At 38.9% G+C, this 21,701-nt stretch overlaps 1 protein-coding gene across 3 annotated transcripts in view; it reads left to right on the top strand.

Annotated features, from left to right (window-relative positions):
• The first annotated feature begins 4,181 nt into the window (after window positions 1-4,181).
• Window positions 4,182-21,701, top strand: part of CIB2 (calcium and integrin binding family member 2) — a 46,800-nt gene continuing 29,280 nt past the window's right edge. For 2 of the 3 annotated variants that reach the window (XM_040569459.1, XM_040569458.1), the window contains exons 1-2: window positions 4,182-5,193; window positions 13,913-13,947. In XM_040569459.1, coding sequence (XP_040425393.1) covers window positions 5,143-5,193; window positions 13,913-13,947 — 86 coding nt within the window. In that variant the 5' untranslated portion in view covers window positions 4,182-5,142. The remainder of the gene's footprint in view (window positions 5,194-13,912; window positions 13,948-21,701) is intronic. The other variant, XM_040569460.1, reaches the window with a different exon arrangement.

Raw genomic sequence — 21,701 nt, 5'->3', positions numbered from 1 at the left:
TTAAATAACAGTACTGCCAGAGCGTGCACTTTTTTTTTTTAATTTATTTTTTATTATCACACGATTTATGCCAGCTGCTTTGTTGTGAATTCAAGAAGTTAATTATAGGAATAAACGAGTATGTCAGCTTTGATTTAAAGCCCTGAGCAGCGTAGGTGTTACTCTAATTACACCACAATAGCATGCCATGAACAGTGGCTGCTGTGCATCCTTTCTGAGAAGGACCAAACAACACAGTAATAAAAACACCAGTTATTTTCCCTAGGCAAAAGATGCCTTTATAGAGATAGCAGTAGTTTTTTTACCCTCATTCTATTGAGAGTTACTTTAAAGGAATTCCTGATATCAAATGTAGTCTCCTCAGGAAATCAGTAACTTTTTACTTCTTATTATTCTGCCCTAACTTAACTCATGGCAAGTAGCAACAACATAAATATATAGGCTGCCCTTCTAGATTGAAACTGTTCATTTTGCAAGCAGGGTGGAACTTTACAAAGAGGTAACCTGCAAGGAAACTTCTGCGCAGGAGAGGATTTGGTGTATTTGGCATAATGGGCATGAAAACCTGCAGGTTCTTTTTTCCCCAGTCTAAAGTCTAACTTGTGGTTGTATCTGTGTATGAGCATTCAGAAAGGTTATAGCGGACGATCTTTGGGAGTGAAGGCAGCTCATATGCAACTTGTTAACTCTGTGTGTGGATGTGAAAATTCTCTATGGAATGAGACATTCAGAGGTAATGTGGCCAGGGTTCACAGTAGCTTGATCTTCCTTGGAGGAGTAAGAGCTTTCATTCTTAGACCGCAGTCAAACTTCTGCTGTATAATTTACAGAGGCAATTTAAGGTAGGATGACCCATCTATTGGAGGCTGTTAAACTTAGACCTCTACTAATAAATCAGAGCGAAGTCACCTGGTTTAGCAACCACAGCTAGCAACAGTTCAAAGCAGAAGACTTTACACTGAAGGGACTCAGAATTGTGAGCATGATCTGTTCAGCTGCCTGGGCTGTGGAGGCAAGTCCTTACAGCTGGGGTCAGATTGCAGCGTTAGATGGGTGTTAAGAAATTGCAGCTGACAGCTGTCTTGCTATAAAATGTTAAATCTGGTGTATGCGGTCGATAATTTATTTTCTGATCTATTAATTAAACTTTTGAAATAGATGAGGAGCGGCTATGTAAGCATAATCTCTGCTATAATGGCTAGTATAATGGCAAGACTACTGTGTGTATATGTATATTGTCCTCTTCATTAAATTTAATTTGCAACTTTGTAAGGTATATGTTGTGTGTTGCTAAATAGCTTACAATCAGTCCATTTGACAAACAGTTTAGGGAAATTCAAATACCATGAAGCGATGCAAAACTGGGACTGATAACATTAAGATTAGAGTCTGCTGTGTATATAGAGAAGTATTGATTTGTGGCAGTAGTGTGCTAGGAGTAAATATTGCTTAACGCTCAACTGGCAGATTAAACTAGTCATTGAAAAATACAAACAGAAGAAGTGAAAAAGAGCAAACTGAAAAATTTGACTGAGCTTTGATATATACGAGGAGATAGGAATGAAAAAGAGTTTGTGCTTTATGCTGTCTTGAAATTTTACCCGGTTAGTGTAACAAGATCATTACATGACAAAATATAGATACAGCTATAGCACGCTTGAAAAGTAGCTAGCTAGTATAGAGGAACCCTCAAAAATCAGTATTTGGAAGTTATTGTAAAAAAAAAAAAAAAATCCTGTGCATTTTAATTGTATTTAACAATTGAAAATCCTCTTCAGAATATGCAGAGAAACAGTTTGCTTTCTGTCTGTATACTCAGTGGGTGCCATTGCCCATTGCAGTTGTCTTTCTTTTTAAGTAAGAACTTGGAACTTTTAAAGCAATCATCCCTTTCAGCCATACTAGTTTTCTTATGTGATTTCTCTGTGTTTGAATGAAACCAAAGCATTTTTAATATGGAAAAGTGGAGGAGGACAGAGTGGGAAGATGGTGCAAAAGAATAAACAGGAATGTGTGAACTTCAGGAACTCTACTTCTAGTCTGCTTTGTAACCACAAGTAAGTCATATCTACATGGTGCTTTCCATTTAGCCTTTCTTCTTTCTTCTAGGACATTAAACTGTTGGAGAGTGTCCGGAGGAGTGTGACGAAGATGGTGAAGGGCCTAGAGGGGAAGACACATGAGGGGCGGCTGAGGTCACTGGGCCTGTTCAGCCTGGAGAAGAGGAGGCTGAGGGGGGACCTCATTGCAGTCTACAACTTCCTCGCGAGGGGGAGTGGAGAGGCAGGTGACCTATTCTCCCTTATCACCAGTGACAGGACCCGTGGGAACGGTGTGAAGCTGAGGCAGGGGAAGTTTAGGCTGGACATCAGGAAGAGGCTTTTCACTGAGAGGGTGGCTGCACACTGGAAGAGGCTCCCCAGGGAAGTAGTCACTGCACCAAGCCTGCCTGAATTTAAGAAGAGATTGGACTGTGCGCTTAGTCACATTGTCTAAACTTTTGGGCAGACCTGTGCGGTGCCAGGAGTTGGACTTCATGATCCTTATGGGTCCCTTCCAACTCAGGATATTCTATGATTTTATTTTTATTTTTTGGTTTCTAAAGATAGAGATTGGCTGATGTGTGTCATCTAGGATACAGTGGGACCAGGCAGCCAAGAATATAACAGCAGGTAAGAAATGAGATGTCAGTCTTACCACGGTAATAACACTCTCAAGCATGCAGGATCACAAGATTAAAAGATACGGAGCCCAATCCATCTTTGGTGTCAATTCACTTCTGTATGATGGCATTGAGGATAATTTGATCGTTTATATTTAATCTGATTTGCATAGACAGGCAGCTTGAATCAGGTGGCTGTGAAAGGAGTGCTATTTCATACAAACCACTCGACTATGTACTGTTCCGATCTGACTGCAATCAGCTGCTAGTTGGTGCATTTCAGTAACATCAGATCATGAGTAAGAAACATGCTTAATTTTATGGTTAATCATTAAAGCCAGTGATGCAACTTATTCAGAGTTGAGGATGTGTAAGAACAGGGATGTTCTGAAAGTTCTTAAAGTTCTTAATCTCAAAGGGCCATTATGGGTGGTGGTTTTCAGATTCAAAAAGTTTGTTGAAATAGAAATACTCTAATTTGTATGTTTTGCTTTTTTCTTCTTTATATTCTGTCTTGGGGGTAATTTTTTGGAACAGAAGAAGAATCCAATGCCACTATACATTGGTGAAAAAAATAAAAACTGGTTACTAGATAAAAAAGAGGTCAGTTTGGCCATGTAACAAATAGTTGATTCAAATGGGTGCTATTTGAATAGATGCTTGCTGCACTGTTGATCCGACTGGAGGTCGGTCATTCAGTTTGTGTTACCCTTATTACTGTAGTTTTTTTCTTCTTATTTTGAAACTGCTGCAGTATATTCTATTGGTAGTGTCCATTTCTTTCACCGATAAAATTCTGATGCTAGTTTACCACTAATAGCAAGTGTTATTGAATGTATTCTCGTCCCAATAAATTCATTTTGTACATATGGTAATAGTGTGTTTTAGTAGCACCAGGCAGTGCTGGTTTATAGTTAATCAAATCTGCATTTCTAAATGTTGCAATCTAAATAAATGGTCTCTTAGAGACTGTTCCCCATTCGTTGGATGTTTTTACTACATATCCAACACGTTCCATAGGACATTATTACACTATATACAATAGATGTATTTTCAGTGTTTTTGTGAAATATTTGTTCCTTGTCGCATGTGAAGGTAAACTCAACTCCTATTATCTGATGCTGTTATCTGGTCAGAGTCATTAGAAGTTGTAGGAAAAAAGCAGAAGGTAATTCTCCAGATACTAAATATACTAACTTGCTGAGGGAATAACGACCATGGGCAGAGCTGTAGGTAAAGGAAGGAATTTTATTAAACGTTTTCAAACCCTCTGCCCTTCCTATGCTTACAACTGGGCAGCGAGCAGGCTGAAGAAGCTTATTTGTAACAGGTCTTGCCTCCATCTTCACATCCTTTCTCACCCAGCTTTCCTCCTGTTCTTATTATAAGAGCTCATCCTTCTTCAGATGTTAGATAATATGATTTTGTTTCTGAGTTTATTCATTCATTCTGCCTGCCTGCATCTCTTACATGCTCTTTTTTTTTTTCCTTTTTTGTTCGCTTTCCAGGAAATACAGGAGGGTTGTGTTGCTTTAACGTATGTTGTGAGCCCTCTAGCGGCATTTTCTGCACCTCTCTTTCAGGCTGTGGTAGCGTTTTTTTTTCTTTCCAGCTTTGTTTGCCTGAGCCGAAAGAGTCAGATTAACTTTTGTTTAAGCTACTTAATTAAACTTTCCAGGTTTGTTTCTTTAATGTGAGGAGTACTCGTGTTTCCTGGTCTGTCTGAGAGTATTGCACCTCTGGTAGTGAGCTTATACCCTGGGTAGCCGGGGCTGATGTAGCCGCAGTGTGAACACAAATGTGGAGCCCACGTGGTACCTGCTGGTGTTGTGGGGATGCTCTGGGCACTTAAACACCGCTGGATGGAGGCTCCCACTTTGGCAGCATGCTACGGCAGGTCAGATCCAAGCAGTGATGAGGATGGACTTTGATCTGAGGGGAGACTGACTGCAGAAACACTTGCTCTACTAGTCCATTCTTCCAGTTCCTAGCCTTGCTCTGCGCGTGTCCGTTACATGACTGCGCTACCGAGCGCCATCAGGTGACGCAGAGCTGCTCTGAAACGTGAAGGTGCCGAGCAAGAGCACCCTGAACTTGCAGACTGAGCAAGGAGACACCGAGGCAGTAGAGAGCTGATTTCTTCAAGTGCTGCCTGCTTGTTTTTTAAGTCGTGAAAGCTCTGTATGTCACTTAGAAAAGCATCTGCAAAAGGGGGAGATAGGTATCATTGTTTTGGGGTGACACCTGCCTATGACTTCAACAGTTCTCGTCCTGGCACACTAAAGTCAAGCCTTTGCAAAGATTTTCCAGTACCGCTTCCTTCCTCGCTGGACGGGTACAGGCAAAAACAGTTCAATGCAGGCTTTGGGATTTTTTCAGCACATTCACGGTGTATACATGCTCTAAATGCCTACAATACAGAGGAATCCAGCTACTTCTAATGGGATGCATTTGCATAAAGGAAGAATTCCTCTTCTAAGATGGGTAATAAGCAGACAATATTTACTGATGAACAGCTGGATGCCTACCAGGTAAGATACCTTAGTTTGCTGAAAGGAAAGGAGTAACCTCAACATGTTTGTGGGTTGATGGGTTTTTGTTTTGTTTTTGTTTTGGGAGTGTTTTTGCAAATAGAAACAAAAACTTGCTCATTAGCTTGCATGTATATATTTTACTGTTCCTTCCTCATACTTGTATTGTAAGGGTGGGTTGTTCAATATGCTCAGTCTAATTCTCCCTTCTCTGTGTACAGAGAGGAGTCAAATTGCTCATGTCTGGGCTAGGAAACAGCATGAAATCTGTTACCAGCTTGCTTAAGGGGAATTTCTGGTGCAATCTTCTTACTGAGCATTTTGTAAAGAAATGTATCTATAACCTTTTTATTTAATCTGTGCCGATTTTGCTGTATTAGGTGTGAGGGAAAAAAAAGGACACATCTAGTTTCACTTCTAACAGTGACTCATAGAAATATACTTAATGTAATAACTTAATCTAAATGTAATGTAAATGTAATATAAATACTTAATCTAAAATAGGTATCTTTATGCTTGTATCCACTCCTGGATGGTAGTTTCTTTCTTACCTTGACAGAAGAATTATACTTTTTATGTTTGGGGATATTTTATTGGTGGCACTTTATTTCTGTCACATCAAATGAATTTTTAATACTCCAGAAAATAAATAATTTCCAGTCTTCATTCATGTTTTTGCGTACTGTAAATCTTACTGAAATGCTTTGAGAGAAGCTCTCTGCACAGTGGGCAGTTAAAACAAGTTTCCGAAAAAGCAAGTGAGGCAATATGTGAAAATAGAACTGTGCTCAAGACGGAAGCACTGAGTACCTGTTCTGAGATGCAGACAGGGCTGGCTGCATTGCTCTGTTCTTTTACAAGAAGTGATAAATACAGACAGAATTAACAGTGTGGGAAATGAACATTTAGTTTCTCCTGATAACCAAAGGACAGATCCAAGGCACACAAAAGTAAATAACATTGTATTTGCCTTTGTGAACTTTGACTTCTATCCTTGTAGTTGAAACTATGATTTTAAATACCATTTTTTGGGGAGAGTTAGTGCTAACACGGACATTTCACAAGTGTAGGTATTTATCCACATCGAGTCAGTTTAGGGATACAGGCTAGAAATGCTTTAAAATGTTATCTAATTGTGAAAATAAGGCATAAGTTAAATGTCATTATTAATTTCCTAGTTCTGTTGGTATCAGGGTTTTATACTTGTCATTGTTCTTGCTCCGTTGTCACATTTCATACAATGACAGCTTCTTTAATTTCCATTTCCTTACACATTTCATCCTCACCAGCAGTCTGTCACTGTAATATACCAGTCTTAGACTGGGTTGTCAAAGTTCTAAACAGACTTTTTTTTTTTTTTTACACCCCTGAGAGATAGGCAAGAGGGAAATCACAGATCTCTGAAAACACTGATGTCTGTCTTCTGCTACCAGTAAAAGTGAACACAGAACAGAGCCCAACTGCAGGGAAACAAAACAAAATCCAAATGTAATTAATGTTATCTTCTTGACATAAACTGGCAAATGCAAGAGCTGAAATGTCATCCCTAATTCATTATTCTTCATCTAGAAATTGCCTTCCTCTAATGGCTTTTGCAGCCCCTGCCTTTCATAATGCTGGGTAATTGATCTCAAAGCCTTGCAGTAGTTAGGGCGATTGGATTGAGTCAGCCTGTGGGATTTCTCTGTTACAGGAGGACTTGTAGTTCATTAGCATTAGTAAAATACGATTTGCAACAACCTGTTGTGCATATAGGTGCCCCAGTGTGCATCCAGGTATATACTTATAAATTAGTTTTAAACTGAAAGATGGGTTACTCCTTTTCTTATCCCAAATGGGGGCTAGGCAACTTCCTGAGAATATGATGTCTGTGAGTTGGTGCTCTGCTCCTTATAATAGAACTCAGGGTTACTGAATCATATCAGTATGTCAGAAGCAAGAGAGTCAATTTTATCCTTTTTATGAAATAGATTTTTATTATTCCCCACAGCACCTATTAGAAAGCTGTTCAAAAACTCCCTCCCCTGATGGTTAGACTTGTAATTTATTTGCTTAAGGTCATTTTATTACATGGTTGTAACTTGCACTGTTTTTGTCTTTCAACACAAGTTATTCTGGATTTACAGCATCTGAATGCTACTTTAGCAGTGAAGTCTTTTTTCAGGTTATGTTTTAAGAGCTTGTTTCATAGGAGATGCTTCTGATAGGTAGAAGGAAGATGGAAAATTGAGAAGTTAATCTGCTTAAAGTACAGTAAATCCACACGCAAATAACTTTAGTTTTCAGGAGTAAAAGTTTAAGCTGCAGAAAAATCACCTGCATAAAAGCTAGCATACATTAATCTCAGGTCATCAATATGATATTAATGAAATAAAATAACCCTATCTGATTTGTCTAAAACTTTCAGAATGCCCACATGTAAACTTTGTAATAGTTAAATGACCATATTGAAGGGTCACCTTTTATCACAACCTCTACATTTAAATGAAATGTAAATGTGGTCAGTTGCATGGTGCTCCAATGTTTTAAAATAGATGAATGTTTTAATTAGTCTCCTAAAAGAGTGATGATGTGAGAGCCAGTTGAAGCTCTTTTTGAAAGAGATGAATAATAGAACTCAGTAACATTAAACCTCTCATTGTTTTCTTTTTTTTATACTCAGAATAGGTAGAAGGAAATCAACTAAAGAAGGACTGGCAACTTGCAAATCTTCTAACACCTTGTCATATCACCTGGGAACTTATTTAGCCCCTGTTCTAGTTGACAGCTCTTTAAATTTGCATAGGCTTAGTGAAATGTTAGGGAAATCTAAGGAGTTAGGCTTTTGCAGACATTTGTTTCCTCACTGAGATTCACCTCGTTACAATGTTAGCCATGTAAGAAAATGATTTGTCAGGGATTTCTTTTTCCTGTGCCTTTAGAGTACTTGACTGTTGTGTTGTCTTACTACATAAAATGCAAAATCTAACCAAGGTCTGACTAGGGGAAAGGTAAGTGTTAGCAAGAAAGATGCTTCATTGCAATCAAATAACATCTTAAAATTAAGCTTTTAAAAGTTGTCTGCAGGACAACTTTTGGATACCAAGTTCCATAATGAGAAAAGTAAATTAACCAGGAATTTTACTTTGAGTTGTGCTATATAAAGATGATTGGAGCAGGGAAAAATTAAGACATAAACCAAAGTAGTAACATCAGGTCCATGTATTGGTCTGAGTGCGCTGCATTTCTCACTGAGAAACATGGTTACATTGAGTAAGAAATGCATAGAAGCTGTGCTTGGGGTTTGAACAAACTACTCCTCAACCAGTCTCACTGCTTTCGCTGTGGTTACTTGAAAAGGTGGCCTGAATTTGACATGAATTGTGTTCCAGTTATTTCCTTAATAGACATAATTTAGAGAATGTAGGGCACAAATATTTTATACCAGGTATTACTCTTTTTATTCTAAGTCAATTCTTTTTGTGTTTGTTAATTATTAGATTTTTTTTCCCATATGTTTAATACAGCACTAAAAGAAAGTGGTGTTTATCCTGGTTGGTTGTCTTCTAGGCAATACTGCAAAAAATAATAGTAATGTGAAAAAAATAACGTTATTGTCTTTTAAACAAGAATTTGTCAGTCAACTAACTTTTTTCCTTTTATTAAAATTCTGGTCAAAGTGGGATTCAACTATATATCATGTGAAATATGCAAAACTAGAAGAAACAAGTTACATTATATGTCAGTAAACGCCATTTATAAATTGAAACAAGGTCATCAGGCTGTCTTTGGATTTTTAAAAAGCTGTGCTTGACTTGGGCAGGATCTGTGATGACAATGTACCTTTTTGGGGGCAAAAGTGCAAAAAGCCTACTTGTCACAGGTCCTACAGGACCTTCTGCTAAAAGCACTTTTCAGTTTCATAAAGAATTGCTGTTAATGTGCAAACTTTAAGTAGCATAATAATGGAAGAAGCTTTTGTGAAATTATCTTGTAGTCTGATTCCGGTCTCATGTTACTGTTTGGTGCATATATGGATTGAGCCAAATTAAATTTGCTGACAGTTTGCTTCTTCATCAGTACTTCCTTATGTCTAGCTGTTTCTACTCCAGTGCCTCAGTACAAATACGCAATCTATTTCTTACAGCTGCAGGTTTTGCTTACTGAAACTTGGTGGGGATTTTAGGGGTTTTCTGGCTGTAGTTCAGAAACGTGCTTACAAATAAAGAGAATGTAAAAATCTCCACTGATATTGTCTGCTGCAACCAGCGTTTTTTTTAAGATAAAAGTCCATATAACAGTACTGTTACTAGTGCAGATACTGATTGTGACATAATTTTTTTAGCATTTAAATTGGGATTTACTGAACTACTTGCACAGATATGCGACTTACAGGCTGGTGCTAGTCTCATTGGCTTTCAGTAACTCTTTGTATTTACAGTGACGAAGATACATAAATGTATTTATGCCTCAGTCTTGCACAGCTCTATACCAGTCTTATTTGTATGGCAATTAGAATCCAAAATGAAATAATACTGCACTTGTAAAAATGTTACAAGAGTAGAATTAATAATAGATCATCTACCTATATGAGAATTGGTTTTGTCCATCACCTTTTGACTTCTTAACTTTTGATTTCTGATTGCTTCATAAGGTGATGTTTTCTTGGTGTTTCATTTAAATGCTCTTAGACACATTGAGTACTTTTGTCACAGTGCAAAAGATCATATGTGATTTTATAAGTGAAACCTCTGAAATATATATTTAAAATGTTAATATTTAAAATGCAGCATTTAGTACTTATATATAGTAACATAGCTAGAAGCATCTAATCTATCTTGCCCTGAGGATATTTTCAAAGTTCCTGTTATTCGTTGGTTTATTTTATCTGTAGCTTGTTGGCTCTTCTTCAAGATTCTTTCTAATTTGAAGTGACTTTTATATTGCTAGGACTGTTTTGTATTATTTATTTACTTATAAAATGTTCTGATGAAGCTGTTGCAGGTTCAGAATAATCCTGCCCTTCTGAAATTATGCACATAAGCGGCACAATTATACAGCTGTTGTTATAGAGGATAAATATAATGGGTGTATGAAATACTATTTTGCAATAGCCTTGCACATTTGAGTGCTGCCCTTTTCTCATTTGGTTGTTATCCAGTTTTTCTTCTCTTCCTTTCTGCAGATAAATATTGCCCTTCTCTATGTGCAATTAATTTTATTTGAAAATTGTGCTTTATGCACAACAATCTTTGCTTCTAAAGGTGGTAAGTGACAATCTTTTATTCAGTGGACTGCTAAAACTCATAAACTATATGCTGCTCTCTGGGATAGGCAATAGATCTCGCAGAACAAATTACACATGGTCCAGTTCCAGAATAACATCGCATGTTACACACTGTATGTGTACGTCACATAAAATTAATGCTGATTAATCAGCATTCTCAGCACCGTTATCTCTACTACTATTTTTTTCTCAAATCCCTGTAGAGCTAAACACAAAGCAGAACTGATCTAGGAGTTCGCAGTGAAGTCTTACAGACTAATAGACAAGGTAGTAGACTGTTGTGTTTATCTGTTACCATCTTGTCCTAAACTTGCATTCACCTGACATAGCAGGTCAAAGAATAAAACGCCAGTTCTGGTTTTGCTAAGCTCTTTACATTGTGCTATTTTATAAAGGAAATTTTAAGAGCAGAGACTGTTAATCTAGTTTTGAGCAACACTGTGTGACTAGCAGAAGGTCACGCCACCAGCCAAGAGCAAAGCCATCCATAAAACCAAAGTACGCCAGCTATATGTCTCTTTACTCTGCAGAATATTTTAAGAACCAGTTAAGCTACCTAAATGCCAAATTTGAGAATCAAGTTCCATTATACGAGCTAATGATATAATTGAAATCAATGGACAAAATTGTTTGCTTTGTTTTTCAGTCTTCATTAGCCATAAGGAAGTGGGTGATTGCAGATTTGTTTGTGTTATCTCAAAAAAAAAAAATCAGTGTTCCTTTGTCACACTTCTAATTAGTTTAATTACTGAGGGCACAAGGACAGACCAAGTGGGATAGTTGATCTTGGAAGAGGAGCGGGTATTTTCTCAAGTGCAGGAGTAGGTAATCTTTCAAGGCAAGACCTCTGTCCTAAATAACCTGAAACCCACAGGGGACCTCCTGTTAGCAGTAGTTTTTCAGGCTGTTGTATAGCATTAGAAATAAAAGCCTCCATTTCCAGGGTAAGTTCTTGTTGGAAATCTAGAACTGATACAAGTTATGAAAACTGTGGTCACGCTTCTTTGAGTGTTTAGTGTGTGCTTTTTTAGCAGGACTCCTCATGGCTTTAGTGTCCAAACAGAATAGGCAGATTGCTTTGTAAATCAATGGTAGACTAAAATACCGTCTACATGATAACAGATGCGTTCCATGATATTTATGGCTTTAAGGAAGATTGATGTAGGCATATGCATGAACCACAAATACTTCCCAGGACCCATTTCACCTTTACATATGAGGGACTTAATTTGACATGTTTATTTACTATTTATTGTCCATCATTTTGTATTTTCTGTATGAATTAAGTAGCCAGAAGAAAATTGGATGATTCACCTCCGTGCTTCTCTGGCCAAAAGTCTTTAATTAAATTTGAATTAAATTGATGGAGTTCCAGCAAATACAAAATGAAATTATATTTAGACCTGGGTTCCATGGTGACTTTAATCCAACTTGGGGCCGTGCTTCCAACAAAAAGGGCAGTCTTATACCTCTTCCCTCCCACCAGTAATGACTTGTTTTAGTTTCTTCTCTTAACACTGGTGCTAGAATTAGTGACACTGTTCTAAGTCACAACAAGGAGGTGATCCAAGCTGAAAACAAATCCCTTGTTGTGTGGTTAGTTTCCAAACACATTAGTTCCTTCTCTGAATTTTCTGATGCAGTTACACTACTCATTGGCATGAAGTCAGCATAAAGGAAGAACAGAAATAAGCTGAGAGAAGCAGGAGAGCTGGCTGGACTTCCCTCTCAGAGGCTGGAGCCATGGCTTTTGCATTTGCCATTCGGGATCAGCCAGGCAGAACATTTTTTAAGTGGTGTGTAAGGTCTTGCTGTGGGTTGGAAGTATAGGCCAGGGTCCTGACCTTGGTGCCTTGACATTGAATAGCTCTAAGCTCTCTGAAAGTGGTCTCAGAAACCATTGTTAATTTTGTGACACCCCTAACACACAATGCCGTGTAATTGTCAGGCGTATTTAGAATACTGCAGTCAGCAACAGCGGTCAGGCAAATACTTGCTATTACAGGGAAACATAGGATTGTGTTGTCTGTTGTTATAAAGGTTTCCAGTGTCCATGTTTTTACATTACAGTACTAAAAAATTCCTTTGATAAAACTAAAGATGGAATACAATAATGTTTGTTGTCAAAGAAGTGAAGTGACTCGGATTTAAAAAAAAAAAAAAACAACTAAACGCGGACTTTCATCAGAAAAGGTTTATGATATGATATCTTGCTGTGGTTTTTAGTGGTGCTCTCACAAGAGTTCTGGAAGGTAAAGGGTAACTCATCTTGTTCATCTTTATCTCTATTTGTGTGTCAGTTCCGTGTCAGCTTTCTAGTTAAGTAACAGTGTCTGCTGCTTTCTCAAGCCTATACAATTACGGGATGATTGCTGCTCAGGGCACCACCATCATTTGAGATTGCACCTGCCTTTCATTAGTAAATGATGCATCCTTTAGTGGCAGTTTGACTGTAAGTGGTGAACAAGCTAGAATTAATGAAGACTTACCCAGCTGGCTCCTATTTCACTTTGTGCAGTTCCAGACAATGTGACATCTTTGTTGGCAGCTCACAGTGTGCCTTCCTATCCTGCCTTGTAACACTATTCTGCTACACAATACATGGAAGGGAAAGCTGCTTCTGCTCCTGCTTGGTGCGGAGGAGAGCAAGCAAACTCAATAATTGATACCAGGCAGGACTGATACCGTACCTGGATACCTGAGATGAGCTGGTTGATTGCTTCAGCTAGCTGTGATCATTTGCTTTTCCCCTCCTTTGAAGAAGCAGGCATTTAGCCAGATTAATTCTCACCTTAGGGACAAAATGCATTTTCAGTAGTTGACTGAAGAGCAGGACCAGGGTGAGGGCACAGTAGCTGTATGTGCTCGTAGGTACGACATAACAAGTCTGCTGTTATCTTGTCACTAGCTGATTTTAGGATGTGTATTTTAAATGTTTGCGTTAAAGGAGAAAACCTACTAGGATAGGAGCTGAATTCTTAAGCATATGCTCTGCCACATCACCAAGGCCTGTGAGAGAAGCAGGTAGCCATCAAGAGTGTCGTGGTTTCATTATACTAGCATCTAGCACTCTGGCACTCCCACCCTCCCATCAGCCAGTAACTCTGAGACACAAACTTGCATGTTCTCTAAACTCATGGCCTGAGCAATGTGCAGAACTGATCATCCTGTATTTCATTGTCATGAGTGTTTCTAGTTTTGAATACAGGGCATAACTTTCCCTAAAAAAAAAAGCCTTAGGATATTTCAATTATTTTATAACATACATTGCTTTCCATAGAGTTACTTTATAGCATATATTGCTTTCCAAATCAAAACCAGATGGTGCATATATGGTATCTTTAATGTTTTTCTGCCAGCTCTAAGTTTTCTCCCCAAAACATTAAAAAGTAATCCTTTGCGCTCACTTTCAATATTTCTATCGTATGGTAAAACATTTTGTTTTTTTAACAGGATTGCACATTCTTCACTCGGAAAGAAATCCTTCGGTAAGTAAACTATATTATTTTTTCTATCATCATTCACATGGAAAGAACAAAATCACTTTTTTCTGACTTGTGAGGAAAACAAATGAAACCAGTTATTTTGCATAAATGAATGTAGGATGGGGCTCAGGGTACATGTATAATATGTAAATGTATGTAAGCAAAAGATGTCTGTTGGGTTAACGTCAATAACATAGGCTTTTCTAGGAAGAAGCCATTGAATAGTAGGGAGTCAGTGACTTTCTGAATGGAATTTGCTGCTTTTCTATTTGTTTTTCCTCAAGATTTTTGTCCTAATAAGGAGTGAAAATACAGCCGTGGCATGTATCTAGACTTAGGAGCTCATAATGTTCTAGGTTCTCAAATTTGAATAGCTTCTGAGACATAAGCAGTATCAGGGAAACAGCGTTTGTTTTCATAAACATTGGACTTTTGCTTTGCTCTGAGGTCAAAAATAGATGTGGTCTCTGTGAGAGGTGTTCTTTGCCTTAGCTGTGTTGCAGTAAACTTCAGTAAGACTGATGTTCAGCAATTCTGTTGAGGTGAAAACTAATGGCATGCATTAAATGGGTTGCTTTATTTTTTTGATGGGGGAAAATAGGGGTGGTATTTAAGCTAATTTCTTACATACCTTTGTTCTTGGTATTTGTGCACCTAAGGTACATTTACAGAAAATTTTGTGGACAAATAGGAGTCTACAACATGTGTAATACAGGCCCAAATTAAAGAATATGACACAAAGCACAACTAATTTTCTAGCAAGATTGTAATGTTGGCAGGGAGAGAATGGATGCACAACTGTAAAATGCTGATGAAAGAAAGGAAGTAAGGAATCAAATATTTCCCCAGAAGATGTAATTAGTAAACTTCTTAATCTGAGTACACAGACTTTCACATTTGGAAAACAGCATTTCCAAAATGGAAATTTGAACCATCACGAGCAACTGAGGGAACACAGTAAGTGTACTTTGAAAAATATGCTGCAGATTTCAGGAAAAGATGTTCTGAAGTCAGAAAATGTCACTGTATGATAGGCAAGCAGGAATTTTACAGCATTGTGAAAGCTGGCAATGAACTGAGGAGTCAGCAACTTTTGTTCTCTTTTTTTCTGGGTTGCAGTGGATAAAAAAAATAGTTGTAGAGAAGTTTCCAATGTACAGTTTTGACAAGCAGGTGAAGACTGACAGAAATGAAGAGAGATTTCCCCACAGAAATGTCCTAAGTTTTTTTACATGCATTCTGGATTTTTTCTTGATGCATGATACTGAAATAAAACTTCTGTTGAAATTTGATATCAAGGCACTGAATGTTTCAGAACTTTCAGAACATTCTAAAAATAGCAATTATAAATGAGCTGGATTTGTGAATGTTCATGTAACAGTATTCTCGGGTGTGTCTCAGAGCTGTGTAATTTGAAACTGCATTTGCAGATAGGTGATTTATGATTTTTTATCCTTGCATGGTAAGTGTGACAGAGTAGAGGAGGTCACTGCGATTCATAAGACTTCCTGTTAAAGGAAGCAGCACTGAACTGTGGCAAAGGTTCTGCTGCCTAAGAACAAGATGATGGTTATTTATCTAATAAAGTTTAACATGGTGACTATGCATGGGATAGGGACTGTAGAACTGGAAGTTGTTGGTTTACCTTGTTACTCTTTCACTAATCTATGTAAGCAACTTTCATCTATGTAAGCATCTTTGACAAATTGCCCCTTTAATTCCTCTGTCTTAATATTTTTGTGCCTTTTAAGTATGAGGAGAATATTCCCTTTATCTTGACTGTTGAGGTTGCAAGCTCCTCCTGGTAAGAATAATTCAAACTATTTTACCTCCAGAATGCTGAAACTGGTCTTAGTTGTAGGTTTTGCATTCTGTTGTAGTGAAAATGATGGTCTGAATACTTCCTGAAGCTTGTGGTATCTGTGAGAGGTGTCATATTCACCTGGCATTTAAATAGACCAGTTAAAATACAGTGAAGAGTTGACTGTGGCAAACAGTATTTAAGTTAGAACAACCCTGATAGATTTTAGTAAGGGCTATTTTTCTAAAAAGCACAGAAATGTAAACAAATAACTTGGCGAAAAAAAAGCAAATAGTTTTTGGCTGAAGTCAGCCTCCCTGGCTGGCTCACCATCTATTGGTATGAGTGTTAGTGATGACACAAGCAAAGGGACGCAGTTGTTTAGATGGGGATGAAGGAATAAATATGGCAGCTCCAATCTAGATGACTTGAAACTCATGCAAAACAGCATGAGATTGCAATTAGGTGAAATGGGCTAAGTGATATTATCCATCTTTCCCTGCGGGAAAATAGACCATCAAAAAGCCCAAACAACAACAAATTTCTCTTCTGCTGGTTTAATGAGCTGAATCAGCTCTCTTAAGGGTGAGCGCTAAAGGTGAAACAAGAACCAGAACAGGAAAATGGGACTGAAAATGAGGAAAGTAAAGGAGAGCAAGACTCTACATTTCAGTGGAGGTGAGATGTTAGATTGATCTAGATCAATCTAGCTAGATCTAGCTAGATCTTAGTCTAGTGTCAGTGTAAGACTCTGGTACCATGATCAACTTAAGTCAGCATAAATGCAGGCTGCTGTCAAAGGGGTTGAGGACACATTCTCCTGATCGATAATCTAGGTGTGGAAGGAAGTATGTTTATAAACTACAAGGAAATAGTGCAATTTAAGTTAAGGTGAAGAAGAAATGAAAACATCATCGTGATCCACGATTATGGATCTAGGAGGAGGGAAAACCACTGTGTTAATGGACTGCAGAAAAGATAATCACGCCTGGTGAAATAGAAGAAACAAATTATTTATCATGTTTCAGTTGACTGTTTATCACCAAAAAATCTAAAAATTCTCTTGGAGAAGTGCTTAACACAACTCATTAAATGATAGAACTCACGAGCCCAGGGCAAGAGCGTGTTGAAGATCCGTGGATAATGTAGATGTATACGTACTATCACTGACAACATATTATCTAAAATACTTACAGGACAGCTGACAAATGTTTAGAATCCTTACTAATTCTGTTGATAGGTGTGTGTTAGGGCTTTGAAAGCATACCCCACTTTGCCTGAGAATGTGGAAATTACACCAGGACTACAGGACACAACCTCAGTGTATGGAAAGATGCCAGACCACTGGGTGGATGATCAGCTCTTAAGTGCCTAGAACATAATACGTGCTCAGATGCAGCCACTGTGGATTTGCTAAAAGCAAATCTCCTCCTTCATGAGTGACTGCTCTTGTGGATAAGAGAGAAGAAACAGATGCAACATACCTTTATTGTAGTAAAGCCTTTTTGCATTTTCCTGCATGCATTAGTCCTTTTCTACCTCTGTTGTGTGAGTGCACTAACCTCTTGGCTAAGGTACCAGTGAACATACTTGAAAAAAATTGTAAGAATTGTAAGAAACATTGAGCTGAGGGGGGATTGCAGACACTATGAAGATCAACGTTACCTTTTAAAGCAGTGCTCAATGTATTAGAGAGAAGGTCCAAGATCACCAATAGTCTGCACTGAAGCTGATACGGTCAAGTATTAAGAACTGTCAATAGATAGGAGAAAAAATTGTCAGTGCAGAATGGAAGCTAAATGGCATTAGTAATTAAGAAAAGATATATGGGAAGGGGTTTAATTGATCTAAGCAAATTTAAAAAACAAACTGACCCCCCCAGCCTCCCTGGATACTTTTGTAAAAAAAAAAAAAAAAAAAAAGGGGGGGGGGGTGGAGAGCAGGGGTTACTTCTAGGGTGTGTTAACCTAAGCATGGTGTGTAAAATGGGAAAATTCCATTCTAGTCAGCATGTCATTCTGGGACCTCAGTGTGAACAGCTGTCCAGTTTTGGGCATCGCCATTCAGAAGAGATCTGTTGTACTGGAAAAGGTCCAGTAGAGAGAAACAAGAATAAGAGGCTTAGTGGAGGAAAAACAAGAAAGTAGAAAGGTTGGAAAAACACTTTACTGATGGCAATAATTAATCTGTTTATATAACATGCCTGTCTTGAGATTGTAGATGGGATCAAATGCTTGTCTCCTATAAGGCAGTATTTCTCTTCCTTAGTTTTGTAAATCTGATTTTCTAGCAGCCAAGCTTTTACTCCAGCAATAATGCTTATCTGCTAGCCAACCCATCTGTTTCTATTTCTCCCTCTAGACTAGTACAATTTGGCAAATACCCAAGCATTCAAACACAGGTGTTCTTGGATATCTGTCCTAGCCAAAAAGTATGAACTCTGTAAATTAAAGTTGTAGAGTTTGAGACTGACTTAACCTAGCTAGACAGCTGCTAGAGGAATATGGCACTAAATTACCAAGTTGGGCACTATCTGGACAATCAGCAAAGCTTTGAACCTTCTTGTGCAGAAGAACATTTATTTATAATTCCATTGCATTCCCTTCTGTACGTGTTCATTGGCGTGTGTTTGAGGGGTAAAAGATAAGGTGCAGAGGAGCCAATTTTGGCAATCCAGCTATATGCTGGATTTAAAACCCAAAACCTGCCTGAGAGTGAAGTTGGGAAGAAAAGCAGGGGTTTTCTCCAAGTGTCTGGAAAGCCTTCCTTATAAGGGAACAAATACGTGAAAGGGCTAGAGATGCATTTCCCGTGGGAGCAAGCTGCTATGCAGATGGAGGGAGAAGCTAGAACACAGCTTCTGTTTTCCTAGCACATCTCATCTTTCAAAAAGCTTGGGGCCTACATGCAGAAAGGGAAAGTGCCCATATTGTCAGTTCTGGAGAAAAAGGAGTCTGCCAAGAGAATAAAAACCTTGCCATTTAAGCCCGATGGCATAAATCTGAGACCCTGAAAGGAATCTTTCCTTAACCAGTTGCAGACAACCCTGAACGTCCCTCGTTTCTCAGCCCCAAACTGAAGAGCCTCCTTCTCTTCGAGCTGCGGTAAATTTTTCTGTGTGTGGCAGACTTATGGATATAGAGCCGTCTGCACCCCAGCTCTCAGACCCCATGTTTGACCGTCTGCAATAACAGCACTGTAGGGCAAGTGTGTATGCACCCTAACAATTTGCATTGCTACAGCAACTAGCATCAGTTGAAAATCAGTTCCCAGCTGCTGTCTTTGCCATGAGTATGTTGCATCCTTCCCTGCAGTCTGTGCAATTTTGTCTTGAATGTCGTTGCTTCTTTTGCTTCTAGCCATCCATATTTCTGGGGGTTCACAAGGGCCGATCTGTCCGTTCCCAGGGCTATGGGCAGACTAATCACTGCTGCTCGTCTCTGAAGTGTTGTGTTCCTGCATGTTCCCAGAAGCTGTTCTGCAGCTTTTCCATGTAACTCATATATCTGAACAAGAGCCAGTAGCTTTGATTTTGGTGGGAAACTGAAAGTGCAGCTGAACAGCAACAGAGTGCTTCTCTGGATGTGCTGTTCATAGTTTATTCCATTTTGTACAGTCAACCTTAGGCTAGATCAAGCTGTGGCTCGTATGAGCTCCTGTGGTGGTTTTACTGTGCTAGGCAGCTGAACACCACAACCGCTCTTTCACTCCCCCTCTTTAGAAGAGGAGGGGAAGAAGTAAAGGAAAGAACAACTCACGGGTTGAGATAAGGATAATTTAATTAAAGGGAAAAAATAATTATTAAGGAAAGATTATTATTAATTAAACAATTTAAAGGGAAAAAAGGGAAAGGGGAAAAGGGAGGGGGAAAGGGAAAAAAACAAAACAAGTAAAGGTTGTGTGGAAGTGCAGAGGAAAGAAATTACTCTCTGCTTCCCACAAATGAGCAATGCTTGACCACATCCTTGAAGCAGGGCCTTAATGCACGTAGCCAGTGTTCGGGAGGACAGACGTTTTCGCAACAAGAGCCCACCCCTCCCCTCTTCTTCCTTTTTCCACCTTTTATTGCTGAGTATGACATCATATGGTATGGAATATCCCTTTGGTTGGTTTAGGTCAGCTGCCCTGGTGATGTTCCTTTCTCACTTTTTTGCCCACCACCTAGGAGGGTTAGAGAGAGTCCTGATGTTGTGCCAGCACTGCTCAGCAGCAGAGACAACACTGGTGTGATACCAGTGCTGTTCTAGCTGCAAGTGCAGAGCACAGCACTGTATGGGCTGCTGCAGGGAAAGTTAACGTCCCAGCCAGACCCAGTACAGCTTCTTGTGGGACTGCTCATCAGCACTCAAGGCGTTGCTTTGTTGTTCCAGTTAAGCCCTATTGCTCTTCGTTTTCTGTGAATATGCAGAGCAGTCTAGAATTTACTCTTTGGGATGGTCATGATTTGTGGTGTTACAGTCAGATGTACTTTGAATGTATTCATGTTATTTAGCCTGAAATAGGATAGATATTCCTGAATAGAAATGTTTTTGCTGTTTTTTTTTTTTTCATACCATAAATGAAGTGACCGGTACTGTGAAGGCAGCACCAGACTTTGTGAGATGTTTTAAGGTATTAGGTTCTAAAGGCCGCTTTAAAGCTTCTGCTTCCGTCTAATCAGTGAGCCATTACCAGCTTTTATCTTTTGTTTTCAGCGCTCTTTTAGTGCAGAGTTCTTATTACAAAAGCAGCCCAGCTAGCTGTAATGTCACAACATTTAATGGTGGTGATTGATGTGTATCAAGCCAAGGAAGAGCTTCTCTGTTTCTCAACATATCCACTGGTGACCTCAAGGACAATCTGACTTTCTCTCTGAGCTCAATAGCAAATTAAAACAATCACTGCAGGGTGCTTGGAATTCTCTTATTTATTTATTTATTTATTTTTAGGTCTGTTCAGGTATAGCTAGAGACTCTGTTATGAGCTTAGAGAGATCCCATTTCCGCCATGTCCAGCAGATGCCCTTTTGTGATTCCAGGGTGTTACACCCTTGAGAACTGGACCAAGGACTCTGACCCACCATTTTTGCCAAGTAAAACACTCTCAAATGGTAGAATGAAATAGCAGAACCAAAAGTAGGGTGCTGTAGTGTTTTTTTTTTTAATTTGCTCACTGAGCTGAGTTGATTTAACAGCTTCTTCTGTCTACAGGGGTAAGTCTTGATCTGTCCTTGTTTGATTAATAGAAAAACTATACCCTCAGTTACTTGCACAAGCACTATTGCAGTTGCAACTGTGAGCTTCCTCAAGGAGCTGTGAAACTTCTGTATTTTCAATCACATCAGTTCCCTGACCTCACTGCAGTTTCCTAAGTGTTACTGCTTATGCAAAGGAGGTGAGTGGGTGGGCAGGCCTGAACAGTCTGCAAGTGCAGATCAGCGGTTTGGGTTTGGACGGAATTAATTTGTGAGAATCACAGCCTTGGTCCTTGGGTATGGTACATTAAGCTTAAACATTCACCAAAATCTGACGAAACAGTGTCATTTGTCTGTTATGACATTTGTCACTACATTTCTTCTACTCTAATCTGTGGGAAGGAAAACACTAATAAATGCTACTAGTCTTATTTTCCTTCCATGCAGAATAAATAAGGCATTCTGGCAACAAAGGGAGTGCATCCAGGAATGGAGAGATGATTTTGCAGGCATCCGGAAGAATTTCTTGAGGTAAACACCACGCCAGGATCTGTAGTCACTGCTGCAAAGGCAGTGAGGCTTGTTGCAGGCCCTGGGCTTGTGAGCATATCTAATGGTCTGTGCATGGTGAGGGCAGCCTTTCCAAATCTATGTTTGTTTAGATTGCACTGCAAAACTTCACATAGACACATTTATGCCTTATAAATGGAGCAATGACTAAGGCAGACAGCCAAAGCCACTTCATTATTTTCAGATATGCTTCCTGTTCAGGGACATGCTGAA

Source organism: Cygnus olor, chromosome 11, assembly GCF_009769625.2.
Source record: "Cygnus olor isolate bCygOlo1 chromosome 11, bCygOlo1.pri.v2, whole genome shotgun sequence".
Lineage (NCBI taxonomy): Eukaryota > Metazoa > Chordata > Aves > Anseriformes > Anatidae > Cygnus > Cygnus olor.
Note: the sequence above shows the minus strand (reverse complement) of the source record. Positions and strands in the feature narration are given on the sequence as shown.